The sequence below is a fragment of the Lactuca virosa genome, chromosome 8 (assembly GCF_052849685.1).
Source record: "Lactuca virosa cultivar CGN04683 chromosome 8, Lactuca_virosa_CGN04683_v6, whole genome shotgun sequence".
NCBI lineage: Eukaryota > Viridiplantae > Streptophyta > Magnoliopsida > Asterales > Asteraceae > Lactuca > Lactuca virosa.
Window position 1 is genome coordinate 299,096,812 of NC_136433.1, and position 24,770 is coordinate 299,121,581.

At 41.5% G+C, this 24,770-nt stretch overlaps 1 protein-coding gene across 1 annotated transcript; it reads right to left on the reverse strand.

Annotated features, from left to right (window-relative positions):
- Positions 1-12,886: 12,886 nt before the first annotated feature.
- Positions 12,887-15,229, reverse strand: LOC145131650 (uncharacterized). Its single transcript, XM_079066309.1, has 3 exons — positions 14,036-15,229; positions 13,337-13,624; positions 12,887-13,240 (listed from the first exon to the last, which is right to left on the reverse strand). Exons 1-3 carry the CDS (start codon positions 15,227-15,229, stop codon positions 12,887-12,889), a joined length of 1,836 nt encoding a protein of 611 aa, XP_078922435.1.
- Positions 15,230-24,770: the final 9,541 nt, after the last annotated feature.

Consider the following 24,770-nt stretch of genomic DNA (forward strand, 5'->3'; position numbering starts at 1 on the left):
GCCCTCAAGATCTGGAGACATTACCTCTACGGGGTCCGCTGTACCATATACACAGACCACAAGAGCTTGAGACATATCATGGATCAGCCGAAACTGAACATGAGGCAGCGCAGGTGGCTGGACGTAGTAAAGGATTATGACTGCGAGATCCTTTACTATCCTGGTAAAGCGAATGTTGTGGCGGACTCCCTCAGCTGCATGTTAGCTGGACCTTCTGTTTCGACATCATGTATGAGGATTTCTGTGGGCTCTCCACTCGTGGGATTGATTAGAGAGGCTCAGGCCGAGGGAGTACAAGTGGAAAATTTGAAGATTAAGAGGATCAGGGGGGAGATCACCTGATTTATTCAGGACAGTCGTGGTTTGTTGACCCGCTGCGGTCAGGTGTGGGTTCCGGTGTCTGGCGGGGTTAAACAGATCATACTGGAGGAGGCTCATAAGTCTTGTGTCTCTATTCACCTAGGGGCCACCAAGATGTACCGGGATCTGATGTTAAGTTACTGGTGGTCGTGCATGAAGAGAGAGATCGCTTGGTACGTCGAGAGGTGCTTGACCTGCAGGGTGGTCAAGGCCGAGCATCAGAGGCCGCATGGCAAGCTGCAGCCTCTGGAGGTTCCCATGTGGAAGTGGGAGCAGATCACGATGGACATTATCACCAAGTTGCCGAGGATGGCGAAGGGATATGATGCTATATGGGTCATCGTGGATTGATTGACCAAGAGCGTCCATTTTCTGGCGATTCGGGAGAGTTCGTCAGCCGAGAAGTTGGCTGATGTGTATATCCGCGAGATCGTTGCTCGCCACGGGGTGCCGGTCTCTATTGTCTCAGATCGTGATGTTCGGTTCACCTCCCGTTTTTGGCAGAAGTTCCATAAGGTACTGGGCACGAGGCTGCATTTCAGCACAACTTATCATCCGCAAACTGACGGCCAGAGAGAGCGGACCATTCAGACCCTCGAGGATATGTTGAGGGCCTGCGTCATTGATTTTGGTGGGAGCTTGGACTCCTACCTACCCCTTGTAGAGTTCTCCTACAACAACAATTTTCACTCCAACATTGGTGCTCCACCTTTTGAGCTGCTGTATGGGCGGAGATGTCGTACCCCAGTCTGTTGGGGCGAAGTTGGTCATAGGGTGATGGGTCGGACGGAGGTGGTTCTGCAGACTACCGAGATGATTCAGCAGATCAGGCAGCAGTTGCAGACTGCTCAGATTCGGCAGAAGAGTTACACCGACTGGCACCGATCTAAGTTGGAGTTCCAGGTCGGTGACATGGTGTTGCTGAAGGTCTCACCCTGGAAGGGTGTGATCTGCTTCAGGAAGAAGGGAAAGTTGGGTCCCCGATACATTGGGCCATTTTGGATTATTGCCAGGGTTGGCCAGGTGGCGTATAGACTAGATCTCTCGGAGGAGCTCAGTCAGATCCATAACATATTTCACGTTTCGCAGTTGCGAAAGTGCGTATTGGATTAGGATGCGGTTGTGTCACTAGATTACATTCAGGTGGATGAGCGCCTGAACTATGTTGAGAGGCCCGTAGCTATTTTGGAGAGAAAGGTTAAGGTTTTAAGAAACAAGGAGATACCTTTGGTAAAGGTACAGTAGCAGCATCATAGAGGATCTAAGTGGACCTGGGAGCCGGAGGCTAAAATGCGGGAGCATTATCCGGAATTGTTTACTGCACCAGGCTTCGAGGACGAAGCCTATTTCAAGTAGGCGAGAGTTGTAACACCCTGATTCCCAGGTATGAATTTAAAGCTTAATATATATTCATTTTTTAGGGAAACTCGACGAGTTGGGAGGCTCCAACTCGTCGTGTACAGTTTTAAATGTCGCCTATCTTTAAGGCCTACTCGACGAGTTGGAAGGCCCCAACTCGCCAAGTTGAGGGCTGAACATGAAACCCTAATTTTCAGGGTTTTGTACCCTATTTAAATACCTTATGAACCATTGTTAGCCTCCCTCATCGTCCCCTTAGTCCAGAGAAAACCCTAATCATGCCTCTTTCCCCATTTTGAGTGTGTGTAAGCTTAAAGAGTGTTCTTTGGTGCTTTTCTTGAAGGAGTATGAAGTTGGTGGTGCAAAGTTGAAGGCAGAAGCTTTAGATCCGGGATTTTCAGTGTTGTTGCAACTATTTGGAGGTATAAAGTCGTTATCTTGATCATCCCTTTGCTAGATTTTTTCCTTTGAAAGTTTATGGCCATTATTAGCTTATTTTGGGACCAATCTTAGATTTGAGCATGTTATGAAGTAATGGTTTCAGATCTGGACACCCCATGGCCTCCATGGACTTAAAGTCGCCAACTTTATCAAGTCTTGACCCTCCTTCATGCTCTAAGTCCCTTAATAAGCTTGATTTTAGTGTTTTAGCCCCTTGACGCCATGCATGGACGTAAAGCTTGCAGCTTTGTCACACCACCGAACCAGACGACGGAAACGTCTGGGGGCTTGCGCGTGACTTCATCCTTGTAGTATCTTCAGAAAGTATATAATTGAAACATAACATCATCATCACCACACATGTAATATTACAACGTACATTGTTTACATCGAGTATTGTGTTTGAATATTACATGCCAAAATAATTAAAGTATGATGAAATAGAAATATAACAAAACATCCATTAGTTTGTTCATCCCAACCCGCTTCAACGGTTTCCTGAGAATACAAGTTAATTTAAAAAGGTCAACATAAAAATGTTGGTGAGTTCATAAGCATGTTTGAGAAAATGATTTGTATAACTTTGAAATCACAAGAAAATCTTATATTTTCTTAAAATAGTTTGGTATGTTTATGTCCGATCTTGTATCAATGCATATGTGTTGTTGTTTAATAGAATGTCAAAAGTGAATGGAGAGAATGTAAATAGAATGCCCCCAGACAACCCTATGTTGCCTGTAAAAGAAGAAAAAGAATAGTCTCCCGTAAATTTCATAATGTTAATTCCTCTAAGTGAGCCGTCATAACCATACTAAATAATGACAATTTCGCCTGTCTTGGCGTTTGTGAACGCCGACGAAAAATAGAATAAGGTTTTTGTCACCCTAGACTGTTTTAGTATAACTGTAGCGAATAGCTCAGGTGTGGGGTGTCATCCCCGTATAGATTTATACACAAATCCCCGCTCTCCCTCCAAGAGACTCTAGTTATAACTACAGGCTACAATCGTACACTCAGTAGGTGTTAACCGACACGTCTCACTAGATCCTTAATCGAATTTACGCGAAGAGAATCATATAACCACATTCCAGGCCCAACACTAAACATGTAAGTCATTTCCAGGCCCGATAGGAATGAGATTATATAACATGGGCCCAAAATATATGTAAAAGGACAACTAAGGCCCATTTCACATGTAAGGTATTTACAGGCCCAAATAGCACGTAAAAGGTATCCAAGGTCCGTCGAGCATGTTAATGGGTCAATAAGGCCCAATAAACATGTAAATAGTATTCAGGACCCATCAAACATATAATCGGGCCACTAAGGCCCAATAATATGAGAATGACAAAATTAGTCCGTTTGTTATTTTGTTGCTAGTATTAATTCAATTATTCACCAAAATGGCATAAGAACCTACTCATTGTAAAAATGACATTCTTGGCCCATTAAACCAAAAATTTACAATTAAGGCCCAATTTTAGTAAAAATTACATTTTAGGCCCCGTTTTGGACAAAACTTATATTCAAGGCTAGTTTTTGTAAAAATAACATTTTTAACTCACTTTTGTCAAAAATATCATTTTTGGCTTGATTTTTATAAAATTATACATATTCGGCCCATTATAGAAAATTTAATCATTTTGGCCCAAATTTGTATATTTTCATAACTTTAACCCTTCTTATGAAAAATTTACATTTTTGGCACAATTTTCTTGAAAGTGACATTTAAGCCCACAAAGGATCAAAAATTACAATCTTTGGGCCCAAAACCGTGAGAAGCCCAAATAAGGCCCATTTATGAAAATGTTTACATTTTTAGTCCTTGTAAGGTCTCAAATGTCGAGATTAGCCTTTGTTTAGCAAAAATTTCCTTTTGAACCCCTTAATAGCCGAGAGTTACATAAATAACTCATACTTTTGTCATTTTGTCGATTTTAACCCCTTTCATAAAGTTTTTATTAGCTTCAAGTAATCTAGATGTATTTAAAACCTTTTTCTTGTAAGATGTGTTGAAATAAGTGTTATGTCATACGAATATCATCATCTTTTAGTAGATCTTTAAGTTCATGAAGTTTTTAACACATAAACACATATATAACTAGAAAAACACACAAAATCATGCATACACACATAGATCTACACAAAACAATTTGTATTCTACCCCAAAACAAAGTAAAAATCGAAAATAGGGGGTATGAACTCACTTTGGGTTGTTGTTTTTGGTCTTTGATGTAGGTTGAGGAGGTTCTCGGCCCTAGAAGTGTTCTTGAGAGGAGATCTTCGAATTCTAAGGAGTTTTAAGAGTATGGTGATGAAAACATGAGTTCATGAGGATGGATCTACCATAAAATGAAATAAAGCACTTTGAGTTTACATGATCTTACCACAAGAGTGAAGTTCGAATTAATATTGGATGAAAAGATCTCTTTAACACACCTTACACCCACACGATTTTAGGAATGTTTTGGAGAATTTTCTCTTTGAAGACTTAGATGGAAATGAGAGGATTTGAAGATGAGTTTGAAGTAAAAATGGAAGTGGTGGTGGTTCTTGCCCTTAGCCGAGAATATGAAGAAGAGAGGGGAGGAGAGAGTAGTGAGATGTGATGGTTGTATGGATATTTGTGATTGCATAGATATTTGTGGGATAATTTGCATGGAGATCCTCCATGCAAATATTATGTGTCATGCTTAGAATTTATTCAACATTTTTTTTGTTTAAGGTGGGCCGTGAATGGGGAAAGGATGGGTTCACGGCCCAATATGGCCCATGATAAATAAGTGAGTTATTTTAGGCCCAACATGGCCCAATTGCTATGGCTTGACGAATGTGGGCCCAACTAGAGCCCAAATGGGTTTCATTGGCCCAAAATCATCAAACAGAAGGTTTACTGGTCCATTAGGCCCAATAAGAGGATCCTAGTCCATACTGAATTTGAAGTGGGATATTTAGGGTTTCAGACCCATAGTTAAGTATATTAGATGTATTGTATTAGGTTTTGAACTTCACTCAGGAGTTTTGATTCAAATGGATGATTTTGATTGAGCAATGAGTATGATATCCACTTAGAGTACAAGTCTTACAATAGTTGATGTTTACATGAAAACAAAATTTCCTAGCTAAAAATGCTAGTTGTGAGATCATCCCCCCGTTAGAGGGAATTTCGTCCTGAAATTCTTTTGAAAGGTAGGATCATGAACGAGAGAATAAGGAGGGTACTTCTGCTTCATCTGGTCTTCGCGTTCCCATGTGAATTCCGGTCCTCACTTGGCGTTCCATCGAACCTTCACAATCAGAATGCGGCTCTATTTCGTACACTTAACTTCTCTATCCATTATCTCGACTGGTTCTTCGACGAACAGGAGATTCTCGTTTATTTCAATCTCTTCTAAAGGAATGACAAGGGTTTCACTGATAAGCACTTCTTCAGATTCGAGACGTGGAACACGGGGTGTACGTTGCTGTTAAGACCGCTGTCAAACAGTGGAAATAGAATCTAAACGATAAATCTTACTAAACTACGAATAAAAATCGAATCGTCTCCTTTAGATCTGCGTTCTTCACTTGAAAACCTCTGAAAATCGCCTCTGAATCGCCAGGAATCGCCAAATTAGGGTTGCTGGAAGAGTATCAGGCTGTATTTATACGTCTAGCTGTCAAAACACCGTACCTGCGATCGCAAGGGGCATACCTGCGATCGCATGTATCACCCAAAAACCCGTCACGAGATTTTTTAATGAAGTACGTTGCTATTTGGACGCAAATTGACCAACCTGCGATTGCAAGGGCACAACCTGCGATCGCAAGTTTCTCTTTTTCTCAACTGATGAATTTTTTTGGCTCGACAAAACCTCGAAGGCAACCTGCGATCAAACCTGCGATCGCCAGGACATACCTGCGATCGCAAGGATAGAAGATACGATCGCAAGTTACTTCTTTTGGCTCTTTTGATCGTCGTTCCTCCTTCCAAGCAGTTCTTGATCATTTCCCGGTATCCTTCCTTGGTCTAGACTCCAATTAAGCTCCTAAGCATCGACGAATGCATCCCGAACTTGCGCAATCATCCATGTGCTCCAAATGGCCTTGAAAAATCATAACAAACGTGAGCAGTATGGGCATTCTTCAAAATAATCATGAAACACGAAATACATAAGAATAATCGGGAATTAGTTAGCTTTTTATAATGAAATACTTAGGAAATTGTACTAGAAGATGCATATAAAATGCATCTAACAAACCTCCCCAAGCTTACACCTTACTTGCCATCGAGTAAGGAAACGATAACTTTGGAAACAGAATTGGGGCTAAAGGCAATAGCGGGACAACCTAGACACACGTTAACTAAAACAAAAACTTAAATAACAAGAACTACCAAAGCTAAACATAAAACATGCATGCAAAGATAACGAAAATGAACAATGAACTAAAATGGTATGCAAATGAAAAACGAACAACTAAAATGAAACATGCTTCTTTTTTTTTTTTTAGTCAATGCAGAATGCAACAAAATGAAATTTTTTATAGAAAAAACTAGGAAGAAATAAAATGACAATCAAAAGAAACATAAATGAAAAATATTTTTGGATTTTTTAAACTTTTCTAATTTTTTTTGGATTTTTTTTAAATAACAAAATAAAAACTTTTTACAAAAAGATAGGACGCATCCTTAAGAACCCGCACGACCAAATCAGCTTTCGCCGAAGCAGCAAGGGCCAACCCCCGTAGGAGCCCGAGCTCTATGCTTTCACTTTTTCGAGAGCCACAAGTATCATATCACACAGTTCTTTATTTGCCAGATGCAACTTTGGAGCAGCTTCTAACTTGATTGAACTTTGATTTACACTTCGTTTTGAACTTGATTTCTTCAATCTTTTTTTTTTGGAATTTCTTGAAGTTTCTTCAATTGAGCGCTTGAAATTCTTTGATTTGGGTACTAGATATAACGTTGTACCCTTTCTTCATTTTGACTGTGTGGATCTGATACTTAAGCTCTCTGTTACCGCGAGGGTAACACGTGTCAAAAAATAGGGCCATGTTCTGTGGGTTCAGAGTTGCCGATAAAGATTCTTTTTAAACATTAATAATCAAATCATCCTAGAGCTGTTATTACCGCCCAGAAAACGTTTCAGTATGCTATTTTTTATTATTATCTAAGGCCGGGGTCTCGAATCACGGTGTCTTGGGTCCCATGGTTATGACAGCTGATTCTACACTTCCAATAACAATCAAGTCGCTTCGGATTTTTTTCATTTTCAATTCTCAATATCCCACTTCATGGAGCTATCGTATGTAAAGAGTGTCATCATCTGGTAAAATGTTTTTTTTTTTTTTTTTTTTTTTTAGTCAATGCAGAATGCAACAAAATGAAAATTGTTTTTAGAAAAAACTAGGAAGAAATAAAATGACAATTAAAAGAAACATAAATGAAAAATCTTTTTGGATTTTTTAAAGTTTTCTAATTTTTTTGGATTTTTTTTTAAATAACAAAATAAAAACTTTTTACAAAAAGATAGGAAATCCCCTCTCGAAGCTTAAAATTAAGCATTGTCCGCAATGCTTAGGGATGAGTGGAAAACGACTACTCGGACGGGGGAGCATAGCGACGGAAGAACTGGTCACGGATATCGTCGAAATCGGCGCGCAGACCTAAGAGCTCGTCATGATAGTCGGTAACCTGAGTGCTATACTGCTGATAGTCAAGGCGAAGACCAATCATCGTCTGCTGAAGGGAAGCAATATCCCCACAGAGGTCAAGGTAATGCTGGTAAGTGAAGGGAGAGTTGGGGTGAGGGTGAGATGGCTGAGTGGGTGAGGGCTGATCCTGAAAGTCAGTCTGCATAGGATCAGGCTGGGTAAAGGATATAGGTGTGGCGTCTGCGTAGTCTAGGTGCTGAGTGGATGAAGATGGTCGATCAGAATGTGGATGCTGTGCCCTACGTGGGCGAGGGGGTGATTGGATGTTCGAAGGGAGCACCCACACAGTGTCGCTAATGGGGTCAACGAGAGCTATGACATCAGGTCCAGTGACCTTGAAATAAAGGGAGCGACCCTGCATCCAAACATACCCACCTGGGGCATTACATAGTATGTGCATAGCCCGTAGGGTCTGCAGGGTCAAACGGAAAGAATCACCTGCGAAAAAGGTGTACCCTGGATGAGATGGCACCGCGAGGGCGCGGGCAATGACAGAAATCAAACCACCACAACGAATTGCACCGCGGGTGCGAAGGGCTATAACTCTATGGAACCGTTTGATGATAATATCACCAAAATGCGGGCGGTGCGACCCGGTGATCATGCACCACAAAAGAAAAAGCTCGGCTTTGCCGACTTTCGTAGTCTCAATCTGTGCATAAATGATATAGCATATAATTTTCAATGCAATTTTGAGAACAGGGTGCACAATACTGGTCTGTACGGATGAGGTTGAGTCATAAGACTCCAAACCGGTAATGGAGTACCAAAACTTACGTACGTCAAAAGCGGGGGTGGGCTGGGATAAACTGGTGATAGGGGTATGGAAGAAAGTACATAACTGGTCGTCGTGAATAGTGTGAGGGGTGCTAAAAATACGAAAAACTATGTTTCCCTCATGATTTACCTCACTAAGCGTAGCTAAAAACTCTCGAGTCAATAGGGGACAAGTGGCAAAGTCTGCAGATAATAGGCGCTCCCAGCCAATATTGGCAAAAAGAGCGTGAACACCATCATAAATATGGAGTTCCCGCATGAGTGTGCGGCTAGGGGCCCAGGCCTGTGGCATAATCTCGCGGTCAAGAAGCCGCTGGTAACAGTCAAGTGCGGCCTGTGAACCTAAATCTATAGTGACATTATCCACCTGGACTGTGTATGACGACTTTGGAGTGTCAACCTGTCTGCGTGAACGAGATGGTCGAGGGGGCATTTTTCAAGGTGAATTGGGACAAGGTTGACACAATTTCCAGGTAAAAATAATATGAAAATAAGTATTTCTAACTACTCCCAAACGACCGCACAAATATATAACAAAAACATAAATTCAGTTTCAGAACGAAAATACCTGACTGTGCGCTGAGCAGCAGTATATTTTTCGTGCCGAATTTTTTTTTTGATTTTTGAAATTCCGTTCGGATGAATCTCTTCTGAATTGCGTCGTGAGCAAACGTTTCTACTTTTCGTGGCCTGCGGATGGCTAACAGAACGTAGATCTGAAAAAGAAACTCGCAAAAATTCAAATTTCAAAATGAACAAAATGAGATTTTTGGAGAATTTCAACCGTGAAAACATGATTTCGTTACCGTAAAGATGTTGTAGGAGTAAAATAGAAGAGATTGATACTTGTTTTTCTTGATTTGGACGAAAAACGAGCGATTTGGGTGTTTTTGGTGAAAGAACTCGAAAATTAGAGGATTTCAGAGAGTGTTTTTGAAATGTGGTGGTAACAAATGAGGCCTGCGATCATTATTTATAGCAAAATACAAACCTGCGACCGCAAGCGGAGGACCTTCGATCGCAGGTTCTTCAAATATAGCCGTTGGCACATTTCTCGATGTTCATAACGGTCAAAAATGAAGGAAAATTGATACCTGCGATCGCAAGGGGCATACCTACGATCGCAGGTTTTTGGGAAATTGCTTCGATAATCTTGTTTTACCGTTTTTTTTTTAAAAAAAAACCAGTGAAAAAAATTGATACCTGCGATCGCAAGGACAGTACCTGCGATCGCAGGTTTGCTAAATAATGTTCGAATCGATTTAAAAAATGTGCAAAAGTGTTCCAGCCTCTAAAACTGATACATGCGATCGCAAAGACTGGACTTGCGGTCGCAGGTTCCACCAAAACCTTATTTTTCAACTTTTTATAAAATCTCTCTGTTCCTTTTTATTTTAAAAACACGATTCAATTAAAAAGAAACATCCTAAGAAGCTAAAAACACACAAAAATTAAAAATAAGTTGCAGAATTAAAATCAAAACAAATGCTCGGGTTGCCTCCCGGTAAGCTGCCAGTTTTTTACTGTCGTTGACTCGACATTGTTACTTGGTTCCCTTAGTTGCGGTAAGTCGGGACCTTGACTACCTCCACTTCTTCATTTGTGACTTGGAACCCTTCGTAAAATGGTTTGAGACGATGACCATTCACTTTAAAGATTTTTCCTGTTTGTTCACTCTTAATTTCTATAGCGCCATGATCAAACACGTTAGTAACAACAAAAGGCCCCACCCAACGAGACCTCAATTTACCAGAAATAAGTTTGAAACGAGAATGGTATAAGAGTACCTTTTGACCGGTAGTAAATACCTTTCGCGAGATCATCTTATCGTGAAACGCTTTCGTCTTCTCCTTATAGATTGCCTCGTTCTCGTAAGCATCATTCGTGATTTCTTCTAACTCTTGAATATCCAATCTTCTTTTCTTACCAGCCTCATCCATGCTCATATTCGGATTCTTGACAGCCCAATATGCTCGATGCTCTAACTCAACCGGTAATCGACAAGGTTTGCCAAAAACGATTCTATATGGTGACATACCTATAGAAGTCTTGTGTGCTGTCCGGTGAGCCCATAACGCATCATCCAATCGAATACTCCAATCTTTCTTGACCGGATTGATGGTTTTCTCTATAATGCCCTTGATCTGTCTGTTTGAAGCTTCAGCCTGTCCATTGGTTTGCGGGTGATATGCTGTGGATTCCCGATGTGTGACACCATATTTCTTGAGGACAGCTTCGAGGGTGCGGTTGCAGAAATGCGTACCCCAATCACTAATAATGGCTTTTGGTGTCCCAAACCTAGCAAATATATTTGTCTTGACAAAATCAACCACAACCTTGGCATCGTCGGTTCGTGTAGCTTTTGCCTCGACCCATTTGGACATGTAATCCACAACAAGTAAGATGTACACAGACCCGAAAGAAGGCGAAAACGGACCCATGAAATCTACACCCCAAACGTCAAAGATTTCACATATTAAGATTGGAGTAAGTGACATCTGATTACGAGATGTCAAAGACCCAGTCATTTGACATCTTTCACAGGTTTTGCAAAATAGAAAAGAGTCACGAAAAATATGAGGCCAATAAAGGCTGCTGTCCAAGACTTTGCGTGCGGTTCGTTGCGGGCCATAATGCCCTCCACAAGCTTCTGAATGGCAGAAAATCAGGATTGACTTGACTTCATCTTAAGGTACACATCTTCTAATCACCTGATCATCACAGTGTTTCCATAGATACGGCTCGTCCCAAATATATCTTTTCGCCTCCTTCTTTATTTTGTCTTTCTGGGCTCGGGTGAGATCTGAAGGAAGTTCTCTGGAGACCAAGTAGTTCACAATATCAGCAAACCAAGGAGGGTTCTGAACAGCGAATAGATGCTTGTCAGGAAATGTCTCGCGGATCGGTGTCGGGTCTTCAGGTGGGGGTGAGCCGGCTCAAATGATCAGCTACCAAATTTTCTCTACCACTTTTATCCCTGATCTCTATATCAAACTCCTGTAGCAGCAAAATCCATCTAATCGGCCTTGGCTTTGAGTTTTTTTTTGGCAAGAAGGTAACGAATGGCTGCGTGATCTGAAAAGATTATGACTTTTGTGCCCAACAAATACTGTCTGAATTTTTCCAATGCAAAAACAATTGACAGCAACTCTTTTTCAGTGGTGGAGTAGTTTGCTTGGGCGCTGTCCAAAGTCTTTGATGCATAATATATAACATGGGGGACCCGGTCTTTTCTCTGTCCTAGAACAGCTCCAACAGCAGTGTTACTGGTGTCACACATTATCTCGAATGGTAAACTCCAATCTGGGGGCTAAATGATGGGGGCAGAATTAAGAAGATTTTTCAGCACATCAAAAGCCTTCTTGCAATCTTCATTGAAGTCAAATTCAGCGTCTTTCTGCAATAACTGGCACATGGGAACTAATATTTTTGAAAAATCTTTTATAAACCTCCTGTAAAACCCTGCATGACCAAGAAAGGAACGCACTTCCCGAACATTCTTCGGGTAGGGTAAGCTCTTTATAACATCTATTTTTGCTTAATCGACTTCCAAACCTCTTTTTGAAACAATATGTCCAAGAATCAGACCTTGGTCAACCATAAAGTGACATTTTTCAAAATTTAAGACCAGGTCTGTTTCTATACATCTTTTTAAAATTTTTGTGAGGTTTTTTAAACAAATATCAAAGGAGTCTCCATAGACGGTAAAATCATCCATGAAGACTTCTATGATATTTTCGACATACACAGAAAATATACTAACCATAAACCTTTGAAAGGTAGCAGGTGCATTGCAGAGTCCGAATGACATACGCCTATACGCGAATGTCCCGAAAGGGCAGGTGAAAGTCGTTTTCTCCTGGTCTTTTGGAGCAACTGGAATCTGATGGAAACCTGAAAATCCATCCAAGCAGCAGTAGTGGGATTTTCCAGCAAGCCTCTCTAGCATCTGATCTATGAATGGGAGAGGAAAATGATCTTAATGGGGTGGCTGCGTTTAATTTTCTGTAGTCGATACAAACGCGCCATCCGTTCTGAACCCGAGTTGGAACCAGCTCTCCTTCTTTGTTCTCTACCACTGTCACTCCAGCCTTCTTAGGAACAACTTGAACTGGGCTAACCCACTTGCTGTCAGAAATTGGGTATATCATCCCAGCATCCAGTAACTTCATAACTTCTTTTTTAACCACCTCCATCATTGGTGGGTTTAATCTACGTTGGGCTTCTCGCGATGGCTTATAATCTTCTTCCATCAAAATTTTGTGCATGCATAGAGATGGGCTGAGTCTTTGATGTCTGCAATAGTCCACCCAATTGCGCTTTTATACTCCTTTAGAATTCTGATCATCTCTAACTCTTCTTTTTCTGACAGCTTGTTGGATATGATAACTGGTAATGTTTCTTTTTCTCCAAGGTATGCATATTTTAGATGTTCTGGAAGTGTCTTCAGCTCCAAGATGGAGGCTTGCACTACAAAAGGGAAAAGCTTGGAGTTAGAAATTGGTAATTTAAGAGTTTGGGTACCATACGTCAACTTTCTCTGCTGGTCCATATGAGCTGCCATTTCTTGAACTTCTCTATCAACCACATAATTTTCTGATATAACCTGAGCTGCATTAATAGACAAATTTCCGTAGAGCACTAATGCTAGTGACTCACGGTTAGCAATCTCAAAATATTATGCAGTTAGTGGTTCAATTACATCAATGAAATTAAGGGTTGAAACATCATCAGGGTAACGCATGGCATCATAGATATTGAAGTTGATAACTTCACCATCAAATTCCATTGAAAGGGTACCATCATAAACATCTATTTTGGTTCTGGCAGTTTTTAAAAATGGTCTCCCCAGAAGAATGGAACCTGAGTTTGGTGAGTCGTCATCTCCCATATCCAAAACATAGAAATCAGCTGGGAATATGAGTTCATTCACTTGAACCAAAATGTCTTCCAGCACACCTTTTGGGTGCACCAGAGAACGATCAGCTAACTGAATGATAACTCATGTTCTTTTTAAAGGCCCTACCCCGATAGTTTTAAAAAGTGAGTATGGAAAAACATTTATTGACGCTCCTAAGTCTAACATAGCTCGCGGAACTGAAAGGTTCCCCAACTTGCAAGGAACAGTAAATACTCCTGGATCCTTACACTTTGGGGGTAGCCTTTTTTGTAAAACAACTGAAACGTTCTCGCTTACTTTGACTGTTTCGTTGCCTTTTAATTTTCTTTTTGAAGTACACAACTCTTTTAAAAATTTAGCATATCGGGGTAGTTGTTTAATTGCATCTAGGAGGGGAATATTTACCTCAACCTTTCTGAAGAAATCCATAATCTCTTTATCTTCCTTTTCTTTTTTCGTGTTTTTCAGTCTTGAGGGAAAAGGAGGAGGGGTGATTTTCACTTCAGCTTCAGCAGGTCTATCCTTTTTCTGCACCTCCTCAGTTGCCTCAGATTCTTGCTCAACCACGATCTCTTCTTCATCATCTTCTTTCTGATCTGGTCCTTTGTAGTTTTTACCACTTCTAAGGGTGACAACACAAGCATTGTGCTTCGGGTTCTTCTCAGTATGAGACGAGAATTTTCCTTGGGCTTGTGCTTCTAGTTTGCTCATGGAGTTCGCGAGTTGTGATACCTGCTGCTCCAGATTTTTGATGCTGGACTTTGTTTCATTCTGGAAAGCTTGGGTACTGGTAGCAAGACTTTTAACTATGTCTTCCAAAGACATGCTGGAACTGCTAGCTTGTGACTGAACAGGTGGTTGCTGAAAATTGCTTTGGTGCTGATTCTGCTGAAAAGATTGCTGGAACCCAGGTGGAGCTTGGTATTGGTTTCTTTGCTGAAAGTTCTGTTGAGGTCTTGGCTGGAAATTGTTATTTTGAGGCCCTCCCCAAGCTTGGTTGTTGCGATGTTGATCAAATGGCCTTTGCTGAAATCCTCCCATAGCCTGCACAGCTTCCGTATCTTCTTGAAGTAATGGGCACATATCAGTTGGGTGCCCGGTTTTGCAGCAAATCCCACAAGGTTTGACCTTTGGTTCAATACCTTTTTCTTTTGTCAACAAAAGGACTACTTTAGTCAATTCTGAAATCTGGGATTCCAGGTGGGCGTTGCTCATCTCCTTGACTCCTCTTGGATGGTCTGGGTACCACTCTTCCTCAGTTGCTGAATGTTTTGATTCATTGGCCAGCTTCTCTATTAATGCCCTGATCTCTGTTGGTGTCATGTCTGAAAGTGACCCTCCACTAGATCCATTTATTAGTCGCCTCTCCATAGGTATCAATCCTTCACAGAAACACTGATACAACTGATAATCACTAATGCCATGTTGTGGGCATCGGACTAACAGCTTCTTGAATCGCTCCCAATAAGTATGGAGAGCTTCTCTTTTGCCTTGCTTTATACCCAAAAAATCTCTGCGTAGATTCGACACTTTCGCCTCGGGAAAATATTTTTCTAGGAAGAGATTGGCGAGTTCATTCCAGCTTGGTATTGAGCCAGATGGAAGGTCATATAACCACTCCTTTGCTGCATCTTGAACTGAGAAGGGAAACGCCCTGAGTTTGATCTGGTCTTCAGTAACTCCATGGGGTTTCATTCCAGAGCAGACAACATGGAATTCCTTGAGAAATTTATGAGGATCTCAAGGCCTCGAAATGGGGGTAGCAGGTGGATTAAACCGGATTTGAGCTCAAAATTTCGAGCTTCTGGAAAGGTGATACACAAGGGCTGCTGGGTAACCTCTTGTGTTGCCCACTCACGGAGAGTTTTTTCAGCTTCATCTCCGTTCTCGCTCATGATGAATTCTGATTCGGTTTCAGAAGAATCTGTGAGTTCGGGTTTGTCTGAAGATGATGAGGAGTATGTTTTGAATGGGCTGTTAACGGGTGACGTAAGTGGTGCTTTCGGAAAAGGTTGAAATGAGTGTTCAGGTTCGTTCCACAAGGGAGTGCCTTGTGGTATGGGTGAGGTTGAGGTTCCTGTTTGTTGCTTCCGAAGTTTTGCTTCCTTCTTTAGCTTCCTAACAGTCTTCTCAATCTCTGGATCAAAAATCAGATTACCTGTACGTGAAGATCTTGGCATAAAACTATTAGTGTTTTACCGTGTCCCCGGCAACGGCGCCAATTTGTTAAGACCGCTGTCGTACACGATTTAAACAAATAAAAGTATAAGATAAACTGCTTTATTGCACTAACAGGTAGTACAGGTAAGCAGGGTCGAATCCTCAGGGACACGTCCTAATGTTTACACCTCTTTGCGTAAGGTGTGAACTGATTCTTGATGAATGCAATAAACATAAAAAAAGGGGGGTTTTGTTTTTGAAAATTAAACTAACAGAGATTGAAAATGACAAGAGAATGACTAAATTTAAAGTGATGAAAATTTAAATAAGAGAAAGCAATTCCAGTTTCGCGGTGACTCCCCTAATCATATGATTAACCTTCAACACAATATTTGACTATGCACTTGTTTAAACTGGTACTAAGGTTCATTAACAAGCTCTAATGACCTTTATTACAAAAATTCATTTAATCAAAATAAGTTCTCTGAATTAAATCTAACTTTTTACTAAATTAACCAAACAAGCTCATGACTAATAAAGAAAAGTTGCATTAGACACAGTGTAATTCCCAGTAAAGTTCAATACCTCTCATAAGCTCAGAGGCGTTAAAACTTGTTTGATCATTTCATATTAGAGTTAACCCTAAACTCAGAATTAATCTAATACTTGTCACTTTTTACTAATTAATCTAGACAATTACGGATCTAAACAATTAGATGACTAGAATGATTCACAAACAATTTAAGTGGCCAACAGAAACTGAAATCAAAATCAGACATTCAATTTAACACAGAACTGATCAAACTAAACAGTAATCATAGTCAAACATAGTGCCTAATGATTAATCATACAAAAAGGTTACGTCTTGCGAAACTGAAATCTGAGTTTTTAGCAGGACATGGCTAAAAACGGATTACAAACAGTGGAAATAGAATCTAAATGATAAATCTTACTAAACTACGAATAAAAATCGAATCGTCTCCTTTAGATCTGCGTTCTTCACTTGAAAACCTCTGAAAATCGCCTCTGAATCGCCAGGAATCGCCAAATTAGGGTTGCTGGAAGAGTATCAGGCTGTATTTATACGTCTAGCTGTCAAAACACCGTACCTGCGATCGCAAGGGGCATACCTGCTTTCGCATGTATCACCCAAAAACGCGTCACGGGATTGTTTAATGAAGTACGTTGCTATTTCGACGAAAATTGACCAACCTGCGATCGCAAGGGCACAACCTGCGATCGCAAGGGCACAACCTGCGATCGCAAGTTTCTCTTTTTCTCAACTGATGAATTTTTTTGGCTCGACAAAACCTCTAAGGCAACCTGCGATCAAACCTGCGATCGCAAGGACATACCTGCGATCGCAGGGATAGAAGATACGATCGCAAGTTACTTCTTTTGGCTCTTTTGATTGTCGTTCCTCCTTCCAAGCAGTTCTTGATCATTTCCCGGTATCCTTCCTTGGTCTAGACTCCAATTAAGCTCCTAAGCATCCACGAATGCATCCCGAACTTGCACAATCATCCATGTGCTCCAAATGGCCCTGAAAAATCATAACAAACGTGAGCAGTATGGGCATTCTTCAAAATAATCATGAAACACGAAATACATAAGAATAATCGGGAATTAGTTAGCTTTTTATAATGAAATACGTAGGAAATTGTGCTAGAAGATGCATATAAAATACATCTAACAGTTGCTGAGCTTCGTAGGTAGATGCAGCTTATAAGCTACCGGACCAATTCGGGCAAGGATCTCGAACGGTCCGATGTATCGTGGGTTTAGTTTTCCTTGTTTTCCAAAACGAATCATCCATTTCCAGGGAGAGACATTTAATAGCACTCGATCTCCGATTTGAAATTCCAGAGGTTTTTGTCGTTTGTCAGTGTAACTCTTTTGTCGGTCACGTGACGCTTGGAGTCGGGCTTTGATTTGGATTATCTTCTCTATAGTCTCTTAAATGATTTCTAGTCCTGTAAGGGTGCTGTCCGGTGATTTCCCTTTTTCTAGCTGGGTGTCACCCACCTCAGCCCAGCAGAGAGGCGATCTGCATTTGCGACCATATAAGGCCTCAAAACGAGCAACCCTTATACTTGTATGATCGCTGTTGTTGTATGAGAATTCAATCAAGGGCAAGTGGGTATCCTATGACTTGCCGAAATCAATCACACAGGCTCGGAGCATGTCTTCGAGTGTTTGGATGGTTCGTTCGCTTTGACCATCGGTTTGAGGGTGGTAAGCAGTGCTCATGTCTAGCTGTGTTCCCATAGCTTTCTGGAGTGATTGCTAAAACTGTGAGGTAAACCTACTATCCCGATCCGAGATTATAGATACTGGCACTCCGTGGAGTCTCACGATCTCTTTGACAAAGATTTGTGTTAACCTTTCCATTTTGTAAGATCCTTTTATTGGCAGGAAATGAGCGGATTTAGTTAACCTATCGACAATCACCCAAATAGCATCCAATCTGTCTGTCGTTTTAGGTAATTTGGTTACGAAGTCCATAGTAATCATTTCCCATTTCCACTCGGGTATTACTGGTTGTTGTAATAGTCCCGAGGGCTTTTGGTATTCCACTTTCACCTTGGCGCGAGTGAGACACTTGCCCACGCAAGTGGCGATCTCTGCTTTCATATTTGGCCACCAATATTGTTGCTTAATGTCCAGATACATCTTATCCGAACCTGGATGGATGGAATATCGCGTCTTGTGGGCTTCGTTCATAATTATCTCTCTGAATCCCCCAAGTTTAAGGACCCAGATTCTACTCATGAAGTAGTAAGTTCCGTCCTCCTTGGCTTCAAAGTTCTTATCCATCCCACGCAGTGTTTCATTCGTGACGTTCTCTGGCTTCAATGCATTCGATTCGACTTCCTTGATCTGCGAGGTTAGGTGGGATTGGATGGTTATTGATAGGGTTTTCACTCGGCAACCTGAGTATTCTTTTCTGCTCAGGGCATCGGCTACCACGTTAGCCTTGCCTGGGTGATACTTGATCTCGCATTCATAACTATTTAGCAGCTCAACCCACCTTCGCTGCCTCATGTTTAGCTCCTTTTAATTTAGGATGTGCTGGAGGCTTTTGTGATCGGTGAAGATGGTGCACTTTGTACCGTAGAGGTAGTGCCTCCATATTTTTAGGGCAAAGACCACAACTCCTAGCTCGAGATCGTGAGTGGTGTTACTTCATGTGTCTTTAATTGCCTGGACGCGTCATCTATCACCTTTCCACGCTGCATGAGGATACAACCTAACCCTTGATTCGAAGCATCGCAGTAAACTACGAAATCTTCGGTTCCCTCCGGTAAGGATAGCACTGGTGCACTACAGAGGGCTCTTTTCAAGGTTTGGAAGGCGGCTTCTTGCTTTTCCGTCCAGTTGAAAGACATACCTTTTTGTGTCAAGGTTGTGAGGGGTTTGGCTATCTTGGAAAAATTCTGGATAAACCTTCGGTAGTAGCCTGCGAGACCCAAAAATTGTCGGATTTCTGTTGGGGTTTTCGGGATCGCCCAGCCTTCAATGGCCTTGATCTTGGAAGGATCTACATGAATCCCTTCCTTGCTGACTACATGAACCAAAAAGTTTACGCTGCGGATCCAGAACTTGCATTTGGAGAGCTTTACATATAGCCTTTCAGCTCTTAGAGTTTCCAAGATTTGGCGGAGATGTTGACCATGCTCTTCTTTGCTTCGAGAGTATATAAGAATATCGTCGATGAAGACAATCACAAAGTTATCAAGGAATGGGCGGCAGACTCGATTCATGAGGTCCATAAATGCAGCGGGGGCATTTGTTAGACCGAAGGGCATCACGACGAATTCGTAATGACCGTATCGAGTTCGAAAGGCAGTTTTTGGAATGTCCTCTTCTCGGACTCGAAGTTGATGATAACCGGATTTTAGGTCTATTTTGGAGAAGTAACTAGCTCCTTGAAGCTGGTCAAATAGATCGTCAATCCGAGGGAGTGGGTATCGGTTTTTGGCAGTGAGCTTGTTTAATTCCCTATAATCGATGCACATTTTGAAGGATCCGTCCTTTTTCTTGACAAACAAGACCGGAGCTCCACAGGGTGAGAAGCTTGGTCGGATAAATCCTTTGCTCAACAACTCGATTAGTTGGCTGGATAACTCCTGTATTTCGGCGGGAGCTAACCTGTAGGGTGATTTGGTAATTGATGTGGCTCCTAGTATTAGGTCGATTCGAAATTCGACCTGTCTTTCTGGGGGTATTCCCGGAACGTCTTCTGGAAATACATCCGGGAAGTCGCATGCCACAGGAATGTCTTTAATGTTTACTTCTTCTTTGGTTTTATCCACAATATGAGCGAGGAAAGCATAGTTTTTCTTGTGCACGCACTTTTGTGCCTTGATGCACGAGATAAGATGAAGATTGGCGCCAGGTTTATCACCATAGATTATTAGCGTTTCGTGATTGGGGAGATGAAGGCGAACGACCTTCTCGCGACACATAATATCAGCATGATGGGGGCTTAACCAATCCATGCCGATTATCACATCAAAGCTCCTAATATTTACTGGCATCAAATCTATTTGAAAAGAGTGATTGTTTAGTGTTAATTTGCACCCTATGTAAACATCTTTGGTTGTTTCGGTTTTCCCATTGGCCATTTCCACCGTGAAGGCTTCGTTGAGCTTCTGGGGTCGTTGATTTAGTAAGTGTTTGAATTTGTTACTAACGAAGCTTCGCTCGGCTCCACTATCGAATAAAATGAATGCGTAAATGTTGTTAAGTAGAAACGTACTAGTAACAACCGTTGGGTCCTGAACTGCTTCACCTTGACCCATTGTCAATACCCTTCCTGACACTCCTGCCCCCTGGTTGTTGGCTTTGGGGCAATCGCGTCTGAAATGACCAGTTCCTCCACACCCATAACAAGTGTAACTGGCCCCAACATTGTTGTTGTTGTTATTGTTGTTGCGATTGCTGTTGTTGTTGTTGTTGTTTGACGGTTGGTTCTGTTGAGGCTGAGTTTTACAGTATCTTGCGGTATGACCCTTTCAATTGCAACTCGTGCAATACATCTCCCTGCATTCTCCATGATGGTGAAAAATTGCATTTGCTACACTTGGGTAGGGTCCCTGAGTATGGTTTGGGAGCATTTGGTGTAGATGAGGCTGGAGCATGTGGTGTTGAGGTGACTGGAGCAGTAGCAGCATGGACTGCTACTGTTTGTTGCTTCTTGGATGACTCTTGGGTTTGTCGTCCTTTCCGGTTGTTGTTCTTGCCTTTCTTGTTATCACTTTCCTTCTTAACTTCAGCTTCTCCTGCTTTGGCTCCCTTCTTGTTTCCATGGTCGTATAACTTCTTGGCTAGCCCTTTAGCACTGTCATACGTTCCAGGGTTTGCTGTGATGACATTCCCTTGAATCGGGGAGGTCAGTACCCAAATGAATCTTTCAATCTTTTTCCCTTCAGACGTGTTCATCCCTGGACATAAGAGTGACAACTCACCGAACCTTGAGATGTATGCATCAATGTCAGAGTTTTGGACTGTGAGATTCCATAGTTCTTGCTCCAACTTCTGGATTTCTCCCCTTGGACAGTACTCAGCCATCAGCATTTCCTTGAGCTCCTCCTATGGCATAGCGTTCGTCACAGGGAGTGTCATGGCCTCCACGTGACCATTCCACCAAGAGAGCGCTTGATCAATGAATGTGCAAGCCGCAAACTTCACCTTGCACTCCCCGGGACACCCGTAGATCTCGAACACCGATTCCACTTTTTCTAACCTCCTTTTCAGAGTTATCATGCCTCCTGTCCCGTTGAAGGTTCGAGGCTTGGCGTTCGTGAAATCCTTGTAGGTACAGGTCTTTGTGGGTCCTTGGTTCATCCCCTGATTTGAACTTCCGGCTCCTTGCCCGTTACCTCCACCGTTGTGTCCGTTGTGGATCTGTGCTAGTGCTGCGGTGACCGCACCTAACACTGCCGCTTGGAACGCGGCTGAGTTTATCTCCGGTGGTGTTGGTGCCATGTTGTTTTCGCGATTCGGTCTCTGAGGCATCTTCCTGTCATGGAACGGAAAGATGTTGAGTACCCAGTGTATCTTAGTTTCACAATTTCTTGATTATAGAATAGTGTCGGTGATTTGGTTATGTATAAGCAAGTGAGTGCATACAATCAACGTGTAATAATAGTAATAGAACACATAATAGATAACAACATCATGAGAAAATATATAGCCGTTTTCATTAATGATAACTTTTTGAGTACATGAAAAATTTCCCTTCAAAAGGCATATAATACATAAAGTGAAATAAAATCCGACAGAGTAACGACTCCATGAGTAGTGTAATCACTTAATCATGTAGTCGATAGTACATAGAGTAGTACATAAAGGAAAATCATAACGGTAGTAGGTAGTAGATAAACAGATACTTGTTGCGACAAGAAGGGTCTGGTGGTGCTGACGACGAGGTGGATGCGCACTGAAGTCTAGCCAGGTGGTGTTCGGCGGCCCAAAGCCGGGCTTCCAATGCTGTCTGACGCGCCTGGTAGTCTCTGACTACCTCATGTGTCATCCTCTCCGTGCGCTCAACCGCAGCTCTCATGGCAACCATTTGGCCGGCGGTTGCCTATGTTTGCTCGCCGATGTCGCGTGTCCTCCTTACCATCACAGGCAAGTCTCGGTCTGCGGGTCCACCGTGACTCAAGTCGTAGTAGTCCCAGTTCATACCAAATGGAGGTCGTACCCCTTGCTGGCGGCTCCACCTCCAGATCTCGTGTGCCCATGGGGGCGTATGACCATTGGGGCCCATCCTGTATGGGGGCACCCTGGCCATGTAGGGCGGATTGATGACTTCAGACTCAGCGTCCGAGTCATCCGTGTCGCTGCCATCATCCTCCTCCTCATCCAAGTTAGCTACCGGTTCTGCCGGTCCTCCTATAGACTCTTCCTATGGCTCTTCCTCTGGCTCTTCCATAGGCTCTTCCTCCGGTTCTTCCTCTAGCTCCAACCATCCACCACTCCCCTAATTGGGGAAATAGGGATCTCCTGGATGATGTAATCCAGCCATAGTGTCTGCATGAGGGGGTGAGAGACGTGTAAAGAGAGTATGTAGACAACATTTCAAAATACTCCTATAGTTTTTTAATTATTTATGTTTGAGTTCCCTAAAGCCTTTGGATACGAGGTAAGTTTCTAGGTTCATTTCCCATCATGGTCACTCCCGAACACATGTTGGTCGTATTTTGAACAAATATAGTTGATCATGCTATATTTATCCCCAATATGACTACATAACTGTCTGGGTTTAACCACGGTGTTCAATTTCTCCCAGAGAATTTTAGTGTTATAGTTTTAATGTACCCCTAGGTATGCATTTTATTCAGAGTGTTTTAGTCCCATTGTATTTATAGTTGCATATCCTGTATGATTAGATATGCCAGTGCACAATAAACAATGCCCTGATACCAATCTGTCACACTCCCGAACCAGACGGCGGAAACGTCCGGGGGCTTGCGCGTGACTTCATCCTTGTAGTATCATCACAAAGTATATAATTGAAACATAACATCATCATCACCACACATGTAATATTACAACGTACATTGTTTACATCGAGTATTGTGTTTGAATATTACATGCCAAAATAATTAAAGTCTGATGAAATAGAAATATAACAAAACATCCATTAGTTTGTTCATCACAACCTGCTTCAACGTTTTCCTGAGAATACAAGTTAATTTAAAAAGGTCAACATAAAAATGTTGGTGAGTTCATAAGCATGTTTGAGAAAATGATTTGTATAACTTTGCAATCACAAGAAAATCCTATATTTTCTTAAAATAGCTTGATATGTTTATGTCCGATCTTGTATTAATGCATGTGTGTTGTTGTTTAATAGAATGCCAAAAGTGAATGAAGAGAATGTAAATAGAATGCCCCCAGACAACCCTATGTTGCCTGTAAAAGAAGAAAAAAAAATAGTCTCCCGTAAATTACATAATGTTAATTCCTCTAAGTGAGCTCTCATAACCATACTAAATAATGACAATTTCGCCTGTCTTGGTGTTTGTGAACGCCGACGAAAAATAGAATAAGGTTTTCGTCACCCTAGACTGTTTTAGTCTAACTGTAGCGAATAGCTCAGGTGTGGGGTGTCATCCACGTATAGATTTATACACAAATCCCCACTCTCTCTCCAAGAGACTCTGGTTATAACTACAGGCTACGATCATACACTCAATAAGTGTCAATCGACACGTCTCACTAGATCCTTAATCGAATTTGCGCGAAGAGAAACATATAACCACATTCCAGGCCCAACACTAAACATGTAAGTCATTTCCAGGCCCGATAGGAATGAGATTATATAACATGGGCCCAAAATATATGTAAAAGGACAACTAAGGCCCATTTCATATGTAAGGTATTTACAGGCCCAAATAGCACGTAAAAGGTATCCAAGGTCCGTCGAGCATGTTAATGGGTCAATGAGGCCCAATAAACATGTAAATAGCACTCATGACCCATCAAGTATATAAACGGGCCACTAAGGCCCAATAATATGAGAATGAAAAAATTAGTCCGTTTGTTATTTTATTGCTAGTATTAGTTCAATTATTCACTAAAATGGCATAAAAGCCTACTTATTGTAAAATGACATTCTTGGCCCATTAAACCAAAAGTTTACAATTAAGGCCCAATTTTAGTAAAAATTACATTTTAGGCCCCTTTTTGGACACAACTTATATTTAAGGCTAGTTTTTGTAAAAATAACATTTTTAACTCACTTTTGTCAAAAATATCATTTTTGGCTTGATTTTTATAAAATTATACATATTCGGCCCATTATAGAAAATTTAATTATTTTGGCCCAAATTTGTATATTTTCATAACTTTAACCCTTCTTATGAAAAAATTACATTTTTGGCACAATTTTCTTGAAAGTGACATTTAAGCCCACAAAGGATCAAAAATTACAATCTTTGGGCCCAAACCCGTGAGAAGCCCAAATAAGGCCCATTTATGAAAATGTTTACATTTTTAGTCCTTGTAAGGTCTCAAATGTCGAGATTAGCCTTTGTTTAGCAAAATTTCCTTTTGAACCCCTTAC

Bases quoted from the DNA above. Each gene is read 5' to 3' on its own strand.
- LOC145131650 (XM_079066309.1), bottom strand. From the start codon at position 15,229: ATGAAACCCCATGGAGTTACTGAAGACCAGATCAAACTCAGGGCGTTT. The intron at 13,625-14,035 runs GTGAAAATCACC...GTTATCATTCAG, and splicing joins ATAGACCTGCTGAAGCTGAA to TTAGCTGATCGTTCTCTGGT. The intron at 13,241-13,336 runs GTAATTGAACCA...AATGCAGCTCAG, and splicing joins CAACCCTTAATTTCATTGAT to GTTATATCAGAAAATTATGT.